At 37.6% G+C, this 13,434-nt stretch overlaps 1 protein-coding gene across 1 annotated transcript in view; it reads right to left on the bottom strand.

The window, feature by feature from the left end:
• Window positions 1-13,434, bottom strand: part of LOC126176001 (nuclear pore complex protein Nup50) — a 37,214-nt gene that overhangs the window by 21,650 nt on the left and 2,130 nt on the right. Inside the window, exon 3 of the mRNA XM_049923117.1 lies at window positions 8,262-8,983. Coding sequence (XP_049779074.1) covers window positions 8,262-8,983 — 722 coding nt within the window. The remainder of the gene's footprint in view (window positions 1-8,261; window positions 8,984-13,434) is intronic.

Here is a 13,434-nt window from a genome sequence, read left to right as displayed (position 1 = left end):
TTCAAGATTCTAGCCCTGCTAGTTCTTGGGCTGTTGTATATCACAACTGGATCACAAAAGCTTATTATCTACAAACACTGTATTTCAAAGGTGACTTTAGGAGGAGGTCTGAGTACATTTCGATCAGAAGTCCCTGCACTCAGTCCTGAAAGTTAAAATATCTTTGGTAGGCACTTTTACTTTTCTGAGATCAGACAATTCATGTCTACTGCAGGAATAAGACCAGCTTTATAATTAAGTTTTACATCATACGCTGATTTCGTACTTCAGCCTGAACAACTGAGACATTACATCAGCAAGCAGAGTTGACAAAGCATTGTACACGAAAGGTGCACAAAAAAAAAAAAAAAAAAAAAAAAACAAAAAAAAAAAAAAAAAAAAAAAAAAAAAAAGATATTTTAGACAGCAGCAGAGGATCTTCGAGATATTTCAACATTGCTGTCCAGCTGTAAGTGTCTATTTTAATCTCTTACTCCTTTACTTTCCCTGCAGAAGTCTTTAGAAAGGGGATGAATTTTACACCCTGGTCAACTGCATCCTCGTCTTCCATCCAGCACATGGAGCAAAATTTTTTTAGGGAAGGGTGGATTTTTGCATTTATTAAACCTTTTATAATCAGTTCTTCTTGCAGGTACATTCTTCAACACATTATAAAGCAAAGTCAGAAAAGGTACAACACCCCAGCCTTTCAGGCTGTGTTTTTGAAAAATCTGATGAATTGCATGAAGACCACAAGATCCCATAACAATAAAAGCTGATGCACTATCCCCATGAATACTCTTCAGATAAAGACAAAAATCCTTCAACAATGACTGATTGACCCTAGGTCCAATCACTGATAAGTGAAGCATGTTGGTAAGATTCAGATCAGAAGTCTCTCTCTCAAAACCATCCAACATATCAGCAGCAGTGGTATGAAACGCAGATGAAAAATAGTACATTTCAAATTGTTTGCTAACTTTGTGCAAATATCTGAGAACAATATTCATTTGCCACAACTCAGCCATCTTGTTAAGTCTCTCATCAAATAAGATTACAAAAAGAACGTCCCCATCAAGATGTTCAAGAATATTTTTCCTAAAATGTGGAGCTAACCCATGAACAATACTGTACAATGTCTTGGTCCGCCCAAGCTGCATCTTACTAGCTACGTTATTGTTAGGGATCATGACTGGAAACAAAGCAGTCTGCTTTCCTGTAGTAGAAGAGAACACATGATTTTTGACAGCCTGCAAAGTCCATAATATTTCCACACTGGTAACATCACCCTGAATCAGGTAGTTTGAAATACGGCTGCTAGCCCATGCACTGTTAAAGCAGTGCGTCAACTGCTAGTTGACGCAGCATTAGTGATAGTGGTGGAGGTGATGCTGCACTGCAATAGCTAGGAGGTTGACAAACCGACTGCGAACTGCGAGCTTCCAGATTCACCAGTCACTGATCTTAACAAATGTCAAGGCAGCATCTTCATTATGCCCAGTTATCTTGTCAGATGACAAGGAGCATTATCTGGACGTATCAGCACCCTGAAAACAATCAAATATCCACAAATAAGAACAATGACATGATCCTTGTGATACTACATATCTTCCAACCTTTAAAATTCAAAAGTCAGGAGATACAGTTTTAAAAAATCAGGGGGCACAAATGATAGAAAATTGCGGCTCATTTTCACTCTAGCACTGAGACAACTGATGTGAGTCTTTTCATGTGAATTCAAAAAGTTGTATAATGGCTATAAAAATACAAATAAAAACGCTGGAACTAACCAAAGCGTCAATTCCATATCCGTTACCTGTAGCATAGTTCAACTGCAGTAACACGTTGGGATGTTTCTTTGAGCATTTCTCCTATGATTGTAACAGTTCTTGTTCCTGCAAAGCTGTATTTTTTCACAACATTGCTATTTGGTAACATTTTCCTGAACAGGTCACTTGCATGGTCAGTCCAATTAATTGGCAAATTGTAAATGATGTACATAATTCTAACACCGAATTCCAATTTCTTTTTTTTTATTATTAGACATAAACTTAACATTTTCTCTGTGGTTTGGAACACTGCTTTTTCCACCATGTGATATAGAAATGTCACATCAGCAAAGACAAGATATCTGCATGCTATATAAAGAAAAGCGTGAGGTCATCCACAGAGTACTAAAAGAAATCCATCAATTTCAGTTACAAGATAAATCACACGAACCTCAAGGCTGTCAATTCAATTAAATACCTAGGAATTACAATTACGAACAACTTTAATTGGAAAGACCATATAGATAACGTGTGGGGAAGGCGAACCAAAGACAGCACGTTGTTGGCACGACACTTAGAAGATGCAGCAAATCAACTAAAGAGACCGTCTACAGTAAACTTGTCTGCCCTCTGCTAGAGTATTGCTGGGATCCTTACCAGATAGGATTGATGGAGATCATCAAAGAAGTCCAAAAAAGAGCAGCTCGCTCTGTATTATCGCAGGATAGGAGAGAGAGCATCACAAAAATGATACACAAGCTGGGGTGGTAATCATTAAAACAAAAGTGTTTTCTGTTGTGATGAAAACTAATTATGAAATTTCAATCACCAGTATCATCATAACAAAATAAATCAGAGTGTGAATGGGAAGATTTAGGTGTTCGTTTTTCCTGTGCGATAATCGAGGCAGAATGGTAAAGAAATAATCTAAAATGCTACGATGAACCCTATGTCAGGCACTTAAGTGTGAATTGCAAGCTAGTCATGTAGACAAAGATTATAAAATGCAAACAAGGATCTTTCCTCGACATAATAATGCACGGAAACTGTTGTAATATTGCTCCCAGAAAGCAAAATGAAAATGTTTTAAGATTGGCGGATTTAAAAAATTGTTGAAATGAGTGCATTGGTTGCAGCAAAGTAATATATTGCTGTCATTCCTACAAATTTGTTCACACTGATGACTGTTGATTCCTCAATTGCAATGTTGTACATGCTTTACTACTTTAAGTGCCTCATTTACTAATCTAATTCCCTCAGCATCACCCGACTTAATTCGACTACATTCCATTATCCTCATTTTGCTTTTGTAAAAGGAAACATGTAAAGGAAACAAAAGAAAAATTCGGAGTAGGTATTAAAATCCATGGAGAAGAAATAAACGTATGTTTCTAGCATTTGTAGACTTAGAGAAAGCTTTTGACAATGTTGACTGGAATACTCTCTTTCAAATTCTAAAGGTGGCAGGGGTAAAATACAGGGAGCGAAAGGCTATTTACAATTTGTACAGAAACCAGATGGCAGTTATAAGAGTTGAGGGACATGAAAGGGAAGCAGTGGTTGGGAAGGGAGTGAGACAGGGTTGTAGCCTCTCCCCGATATTATTCAATCTGTATATTGAGCAAGCAGTAAAGGAAACAAAAGAAAAATTCGGAGTAGGTATTAAAATCCATGGAGAAGAAACCAAAACCGAGTTTCGCCGATGACATTGGAATTCTATCAGAGACAGCAAAGGACTTGGAAGAGCAGTTGAACGGAATGGACAGTGTCTTGAAAGGAGGATATAAGATGAACATCAACAAAAGCAAAACGACGATAATGGAATGTAGTCAAATTAAGTCGGGTGAGGGAATTAGATCAGGAAATGAGGCACTTAAAGTAGTAAAGCAGTTTTGCTATTTGGGGAGCAAAATAACTGATGATGGTCAAAGTAGAGAAGATATAAAATGTAGACTAGCAATGGCAAGGAAAGCGTTTCTGAAGAAGAGAAATTTGTTAACATCGAATATAGATTTAAGTGTCAGGAAGTTGTTTCTGAAAGTATCTGCCGTAATTCCCACTAGCCACTAGACAGGTACTCAAAACCACGAGATTTAGTGGAAAAACCACTAACTTGGCAGCACTGGCATAGTGGCAACACACAAACGCAAGTCCACATGGAGCACAAAACTGAGCAATACGAGCATGCATTCTACAAAATGCGCAGAAAAGAGGAGAAAGTACAATCTATTACATGTCATATGCGACTTTCTGATTTGTACGAACTCTGAGGAGTACACGAATTAAAAGACTAATTAGCAAAGGATTTCCTACAACTGGCCAAAAACCAAAACGACGGATATTTAAAACAACTGTCTTGGCCATCATTAGCTAAAAATTGGGAGAAATAGTGGAATAATTGGGAGATGGAGAAAAGCTGAAAATCTGGAGTCTCCCACCTTAATCAGGAGAGTTGGCAGGTATGTACTATCAGAGAAAGAACAGTGGTTGTCAATAGATGGTTATATCCAGCTTCAGAATCCATGCATGATGAAGACAACATTAAACACCCCCTTATCTAAAGAGGAGGCAAGAGGAGCAGAAACAGTGGGAAAGCAAGGCAGCAAAGTGTACCTTGCTGGTCCTCCCTCTTCAATGGAAAGCTAGTGGCAAGTTTCCATAATGAATGCCAAAACTTGATATTAGAAAAGGATAGGTTACATCAAGCAGCGCAAGGGTATGTCGAAAATGCCTAAGTGAGTCTGTCACTTTTGAGTGCCACTCTGTTGGCAAGGTTTCCCATCTCACCTGACGTTCCCAATCTTTTCGCTTACATTTTAAAATGTTGTTGGAATACCCTTTTAATGGCCTAACACAGCACCAAAACAGCAGCGGGGAAAAAAGAAATGCAGTTGTTGAAGATAAAATCCCATTAAGGTCAGTGAGATGCTGTACAGCCTTTAAGAGTCTACGCATCATTTAATAGTCATAGCACTTTACTTACCGAAGATTGACGAGTATCCACTGTCTTCTTGACCGCCGTGACTGCCTTGAATAGCTCCTTTCACATGGCTGATCACATTCATCTTCCCCATGTTGCTGAGAGCACAAGACTTGCTGCATACAGTGCGATACACCTGGAATTCTGATGTCTTGTGTGTCTTGATGCCCTCAAACTTCCAATCATTCAGCCATTCAGCATTGAATTTCACCTTGCTTGGTTTCACCATGATACACTACTAGAACACTGTGGGAGCTGCCACATGACTGAGGACAGAAAGTTGTTTGTTTATATAACACTCCTGCAACAGTCAAAAACTGGTGTGCCTTTGAAGGCGAGGTGCCACACAAAAAACGGATTTTCCTGAGGAGCCACAGATATTTCCAGAGGATTCTTTGATACCTGCAGCCACTGCCTGAGTGTTTGTGGAGGCCCGGTTTTGAGACTCTGCCTGCAGAATGTGAGAATAAACTACTCGCAGCATCCCTCATGACTCAAACAGTCTGAATTATCGAAACGAGATTTTGGCAAATGATAGCACGGAAATATCTTGAGTATTTTTCTACATGATAAGCACGTAGAATTTTCTTGTTTACCATGTTACGTGAGTAACTGTAGACTTATGTAGTAGAATGCTGTAATTTTTTTTAAAACTCCAATACCTGCTAAAATGAGAATTAGTGTGGCTTTGCAACAAGATAAGTTATCAATTCTTAATAAACCACTGCTTCAGGATTTTGTGATAACTGCAAGTGCATTGGGATGTTAGCAAGGTGGCATTGTGCACACTCCACATTGTTTTGCCAAAGAAAGTAAATTTTAACAAGGAAACAAACGCAATGTAGCTGTTACTCGAAATTCACCACTCCTGACTGTGTGGTTCTCATGAGACAGCAAGATTTAATTGCTACAAATATAATGAAGGGGCTGGACCAATGACCATACTGAAAAACATAAAATTGTACCATGAAGTACTTTGCTTGTGAAAACTGACACACGAGAATGTAAAAAAAATAGGGCTTACTAAGAGGTGGCAGAAAATTTTGTAGACAGTATTCCAACTGTGGACCACAGTGCTGTTATAAAAACTATGTTACAAAAACATGAAATGAAGTTTCAGGAGAAAAAAAAAACACACGTTTGTGTGACCATATTGCCCATAGCTGCTTTATAATAACTGAAGATATTTTAAATCTGTCTTTGCAGCTAGGGTACAAGAAGCAATAATGCCAAACAAGGAAATATTTGAAGAAAAACTTGCAAGCAGCCAGTGTTTTCTAACATGTGCAAACATCTGACGTACTAACATCAACATCTTCGGTAAACGAACTGTTTTATATGGAGAAAGCAAACCAAATGATATGTGTGTTTCATTACGATGACTGATGTTATTTTATTTCAATAAAAATGAAACATTTGGTGATAAAATATGCATTTCCTTGGAGTCGCAAGACATTTAAAATAGATTCACTGATTTCACAATTAACCTCAGACAAAAGTAGGCCTCTTGAAAAAGTGTATAATGCGAAGAATAGTTGTATAACCAACACAGTAAGTAGCCACCAATAAAATGATGGTTCTGCTTTGTTCGTTATTGTAGGTTATTACCCACAGTGTTATGTCTATTATTTTACAGGTACTGTGTGGTTTTTCTTTCGAGAAATATATGAATACACAGCATACAAATCAACTGCAACTGCCACAATTTTCTTCTTCCTATCGTTCATACTTTCTAATATAAAAAACTACTTTCGAAAGTGCCAAAATCTACTAGAATAAATAAAATGTCTATAAAACGTCGCACTGTACAACGTACTTCCGGCAAGCCAGTTGCAATTCCTGAAATCCATCCCCTTGGCCTCTGGCCTGTTGAGAAGCACTGAAATCCCGGACCTGTGGATAAATCACGAATATCCACCACATTACGCCACAAACAAACAGACCCAGCTTGCGGGCAGATCGGTGAGACTAGATCGAGCAGGCAGGGCCTGCACATTAGTGGGAAACGCCGGGCTTCTGGCTGGAAGACCCGATCCATTAGACACCCACAGAAATGGCATGCGGTTTTGGACCATCGTGGAAATCCACTCATATGGCCAGCTATTCACGAGTCACAGATAGCATGTTGTTGAAGTGAGACTGCGGTGATCAATCCATGCAACACATAACTTGCACGAATACTCTGAGAATCAATAATAATAATAATAATAATAATAATAATAATGTTGATAACGATGAGTAGCAACTTACCGTAAAGATGACCGCTGAGCCGCAGACAGGCATATAGATAAGACAATCACACTGTCACAACTAAATTTACGGCAATAGACTTTGCGCGCGCGCGCACGCGCGCAAAAACGCACACACGCACACACACACACACACACACACACACACACACACACACACACACACACACACACTCTCTCTCTCTCTCTCTCTCTCTCTCTCTCTCTCTCTGTCTCCAGCTGCTGCGTCTACAGTCTCCGAGAATCACATCCAAACCAACCACTGCTCACACCTCCTTGCCTCTTGTTGGCAGCTGCTAGGCTAGTGGCAAGAGGTGGTGGCAGTGCTGACTGCAAGCTGAGGGGAGTGGTAGGAAGGGGAGAAACAGTAGGAATGAGTGAGTAGGGAAGCAGCGCATGTACTCAGCAGCACCCAGCCAGCACTGATGCTCGACATCTCAGTAAAACAGATCATTTTATCTACTGACACAAGACAAAAATGAGATTTTCCACTGTTTTCTTTTCACATTTTCCTGAGTCATTTGAAATTCCCTGATGTTCCATAATTTTCAGAACTTGTGGCAACCCTGAACAAAGATATTTTGTGGTACATGATATAAAGTTGAAATAACTGCTTTAAATGTTCAAAAAGTAGCCGATTTTTTTCTGAACACATCATACCCACTGGCTTTGCCAGTCAGTCTAGATCAGGCCCAGTGGCGTATTTACATGTTTCGTGCAGCAGTGTTGTCAATGCTCACCAAGGGGTATGATGGGAACAATGAAGGTGTGTTAGCTGCTGTTCTATGCAGTCAATAAGAGAGCAGCTGACGGATGACATGTTTCAAAGCAAGAGACAAAGGTATAATACAATATTTCCATGTCAATATACAACAATCTCTAACACATTCGGAATAAATGATAAAATATTTGTGACAACCAAGATTATATATTTAATTGCTGCCCATTTCAACACAGCAATTTAAACCTGTTATTGGGTCCCAGTGAAGCAACAGCCCCACAATTTGTGACATATTCGAAACAAACAATCAAATATTTGTGACAAGGGTGAAGAGAATGGTTTCCGATTCACTGCCTCTTTTCTTGTGTCTCGTTGGTTGCACGAAAGTAACGTGCCAATGGCTATGGGACACTGAGCAATGTCAACCTATGAGCAGTACAGAAACACCGTCAACACATGCTGGCCCTGATCTAGACTTTAGACTCTTTCCTTATTTTGTTTATTCAGGTTAAAATAAAATTACAAATAATCATCATTCATAAATTTGTGAATAAGAATCATACCTGCCAAAGGAAAACTGCAATGGTGGCTTATTCTTCTCTTCAGAAGAAGACAATGTTGAAGCCTGTGTTGGGGACACAAGTTTCTGGTTAAATGGAGACAGAACAGAGCTGCTTGGAGTCTTAGAGGGCTCTTCCTGGACATTTTTGCTGTCTAATGTCTTTGTTATAGGGGGCGTCGAAAAATAACCACTTGAACTGAATTTGTCTCCAGAACTTTTTAATCCAAAAGAAAAATTAAACGATTCTTGTGCAACACTTTTAATGTCTTTAGGTGCTGCAGGTATACTCCATATTTCTTTCTTGGATGGTTCTGTATCAACATTTTTTGATGTTTTATACTTGTCTTCTAGATCACTGAGATGTCTTTCATAGTCTTTGAACACTGGTGTAAGTATACAACATGAATTTCTTTCCACGTGCATTTTTATCCACTTTGACACACATTCATTAAGCGCCCTCAAATCTGCATAAAATTCCTTTGGCTTCTTAGTGTATCTGTCCATATCATTTTTACCTTCAGCGTCCTTTCTAGTAGACATTTCATTTGAACTTCCTTTCAAAACTCCATTTTTTTGTTGTATAGGGGCACTGGAAGATTCTTTTGATGATGAACTTCCGTCAGCTGCTGCTGTTCCGCCACTGCCGAAATTGAAGGTGACTGTACTTGTACTGGTAGGCATTTTAAATCCACTGAAGTTTGCAAACACACTTTTTGTCTCACCCTGAAACAGAAGTGATGGCTTGATATAAAAGTTTTGCGAGCATCGTAAGAATTGATAGCTATTGACATGATTTTGACAAATCACATTAGAGTAAAAATCTCTGTCTACCTTTAACTGAAATGGTAGAAAACATGACTATAACCCAAGTATTACATCCAAAAGGCTAAAATACCAACAAGCAGCAATACACACCACTACAGAACTTGTTGCGAAAGCATTTGATACATGCTGTAGATGGGAAATGTGGATCCAGCAACACCACTACCACGAGTACAAACTAACCTATACACCTGCACTAAAGATGGAAGACTTTGATGTACATTTAAGTATGTGGAAGATGGCTAATATAATCTGCACAAAAGAGAAAGCATGCAAGGATTTAATATGGAACAAATAGTCCAGTCAAATATCAGATTTTACTTGCAAAAGGTGGGGTAGAATATTTTGTTTTTTTAACTCAACCATATGGTTGGAAAAATTGGAAAACCAAGTTTTGCAAACTAAATTTATGTCGGCCACTGAACTTTCTGTAAGGGAGGGGGGGGGGGGGGTTCCTTGGAAAATTTCACACTTTTTTGAGTTTTTTTTAAAAAATCTCAGTTTATTATCCTCCTAGCACTTTGGTATACATTTCCTTTTTAAAATAAAACAAAAATCTGTAAAAATTTGATTACTTCAGCTTTTTCTACACCCAGTGTATTCCTATTTTGTGTAAAATGAAAAAATACCTAATTTCTGAGTGCTTATTTCCGCTTCTGTTTATATAGTAAGACATATTTTACAAACTACATTACATACTGGAATTGAACATCTCATTTTGTGGTATTAAATTACTCCATGTGCAATCTGGTGGTTCCTGATCATCCATCTATTGTGATTCTGTAAGCTTATCATGCTCAAATTACACTGGGGACTGAGAGCTGGCTGGAACCCGAAGCAGAAAGCTCCAAGATATTTAGTGATTCACGGAATGTATATCAAAAAGACAGATTAGGCACAACAGGAGGGTGTGTGTACATTGTAGTTGACAAAAATGTTATATCTACTAAGGTCAAATTTGAGGTGACAGTGAAGTCATAGCGTATAACAGGTCTAAGTGAAACCAAGTTAACAATTTGTTAAGTAAGGTTATGGTTGGGTTTATCAGTAGAAAGATACATTTGACAACAAACTAAAATATATACATATATCATATATGAACAAAAGAAAAATGAATTATATAATTCATACTACATCCAGTCAACTACAGTGTTGATAACTGCTTGGCATCTCCGAGGCACACTTGAAACCAAGTTTTCCACATATTCAAATGGAAGAGACCTCCAAATGTGTCTAATCTGGGTTGTCCTAAACCAGTTGTACACAAGGTCAGAAACTTCTCCCACTTTGACCACACTTCCTCAATCATCAGTTCTTGAAATGGCAGATATTACACCCATAATGTCAGCATCATCTTGTACTGAGTCCACCTCAATGCTACACTCTTGACATTCCTTTTTAAGATGTGTGGTCAAGTGATTCTTTCATTCGTTGTACAAAACTTGTCTCAGGGACTTAGTTTACCATCTATGATTCAACTACAACTTAACCGAAGAACGTTTTCTACATCTATGCATCCTCTCAACAAACTGTGCTACATTGCTCTCCCTTGCATGGTTACCCATCAAATACAATAGCAAATGAAGTTAAAAAATGTCACTGCAGGTAATAAATGTAACTTTGGACTACTGATTTGAAGGAAACATTTTGAGGCCAAGTTACTTTGTGTACAAGGTACCATCCACCAACGATAAAAAATTTATTCAATGCCAAAGTCCACATCCTTCACTGGGACCAAAATGTAATAGAATGAAGATTTTGTTGCTTTTCACACGCCTTTTTCAAGTAGCTAGTTCATATTTCAGAAGTGCTTTTAAATCTCTTTCCATTAAACAAATCTTTTGGACAAACCGGAGTAACTTTAGTGTTCTCAACTTTTATAATATTGACGGCAGGAAGGAGAGTCACAACTTTTTGTTTTCTATGGAACTTTACATGCTGCTAACTGTCATCAACAATTCTTTTCATCCTTTCACTCCCTATTTGTGATGCATGTAACAATTTGGATTCTCCACTCTGATGACGGAAATTATAAAATCACATTCAGTGAAGGGAAGCAGTAGTGAAAACCAATCATGCAAGTTTTTCCAAGTTCATATCATATCGATCAATGTGACAACTACTTCAGTTTATGTTTTGTTCTAAGTTACACCGCTCACTTCACAGTAGGATTCAATTTCTGCACTAATGTCCTGCATGTTACTCACAACTTGTGTTCTGTAGAATGTCTGTCAGTCAAGTTTTCCAGCTTCACTATCAACTTGAGCAGAGGGAGGACATTTCAACTTTTCAATACTTTTTCCAGGAAGAAATGTATTATGGGGAGTAACACACATTATGTCTATCAGAGCATAGAAAGTACCAGGTCCATCTTGAATGTTTACATTGAAATCTGCATTGTCATATATAAATTGGCAAAACATGTCACTGTTTCTTTTGTTGTTAAGCTGAAGGATGAAAGATACTTATAATAGGTCTGATTCAGTGTAAGATGCTGCGAAGCCAGGGGCGGACAAAACCAGAATGAAATGTTTTGAGCCAAGCTTCCTGTGCAAGTGTGTGCTAATTGCAGTCAAGAGGGATGAAATAAATTAACATGGTCATGGAAACACACAAGCAAGAGAAATGCACATTTTCTCCCCTTTTTGTGGGAGATTGTGATAAGTGATATTCGATTCCAATGTATAACATAACATATAATGCATTTCTACTATATAAATGGAAATTGAAGTAAAAGAGCTCAGAAACATGGTCCCTTGGCATTTTGCATGAAGTTTGAAAAATTGATTTTTTTGACAGACTGTAGTGCCGTTGGCATTGTGTGTAGAAATAAAGTTTTTGTAATTAAATTCATAGACAATTTTGTGCCCTTTTGAAAAGTAACTAGATGCCAAAGTGCTAGGAGTGCACGAAAAGAGCATCTTTTGGAAAAAAAAAAAAAAACTGAAAAGTCCAAAATTTTCAAAGTTTTTCGGCAACAGAAAGTTTAACCAACATTAATTTTTGTTGGCAAAACTTGGCTTGCCAATCTTTCCAATCATGTGAACAAGTCAAATAAATAAATAAATAAATTCTTCCCTGTTTTTGCAGGTATAGGCTTTTTTCTGACAATCTGACTAGACTGAAACTGCCCAATAAATCTATCAGTTGTGGCAAGACACATTAGACCATCCCACATTTGCAGGAATATTCTTTCACATTATATCCAGGCGATGCGAATATTTCCTGAAACTTGACTCTACATGCTGTTGAATGGATTGAGAAATTAAATTTAATACTGTGTTTCTACATTAAACTGTGGTACCACGCTGTATTATACTCACAATTTATGCTTTATTTACTTTTCCATAATACTACTGACTTATGTATCTGTAACTTAATGTATACTAACACAAAGTTTACCACTACAAGCTAAGTAAATAAATACAGTAGAAATAATCTGACTAAAACTGTGATAAAATTGTTTAGTTAAATATGAACCATGTTGTTAAAAAAGTACAGTTCACATTTATTGTGATCTGTACAGTAACGAAGCATTTCAAACTGTATATGAAAATGAGAAAGCATTTATGCATTGCTCTTCAATATATGAGTTTGCTATTCACTGGAAACAGAAACAATGATTTTAAAAAGTTACAGGAGAAAATATTTACAACAGAAAAACACTAATGCCAACTTACACAGCACAGTGGCACAGTTTTAGTCTCACTTACGTAGTAAATTACTTTTCAAAATTATACTGGTCTGTTTCATGTGTTTGTACTCAATGACTGAGTACAGAATAATTAAAACCAAGTACTGGTCTCAAAATTAACAGAGAAATATGCTCTGAATTGGGTAATGGTTCCACACTGACCCCCTTTCCACTTTTCATAGTAGTAGTGTGATATTTGATACAATGTGTACCAAAATACCCAACTGGAAATTCATCTATTATGGAATACAGATTTTCTGAATTCACTTTGCAGTTTTAGTGATTTATATTGAAAAGTGTGTTAAACATACAACAAACTACACTACAGATCTTTTACCTCAACGTTTATTTTAAATTCACATTCATTGCCAATGCCAACACTCAAGTCTGTTAAGATCAGTCTGTGACTACACCCAAGATTTCAAGAGTAGCACATTATCAGGGTCAAGAGGGATATTTGATAGTAGTTGTCGGCTCCAATCAGTGACATAATGTTGACAGCTGATTATAGTGTGTATTTTTACAGTCCAGTTGATAGTTGGTGAAGCCAACGAACGTGATTGCAAAAAAATCTGGTTGTGGTGACATATGTACCTAAGTTAATTTGGGAGGAGGGAGGCTACATATCATGTTACAGTCACCATGTTGTTTACATAAT

The sequence above is a fragment of the Schistocerca cancellata genome, chromosome 3 (genome assembly GCF_023864275.1).
Source record: "Schistocerca cancellata isolate TAMUIC-IGC-003103 chromosome 3, iqSchCanc2.1, whole genome shotgun sequence".
NCBI lineage: Eukaryota > Metazoa > Arthropoda > Insecta > Orthoptera > Acrididae > Schistocerca > Schistocerca cancellata.
Note: the sequence above shows the minus strand (reverse complement) of the source record. Positions and strands in the feature narration are given on the sequence as shown.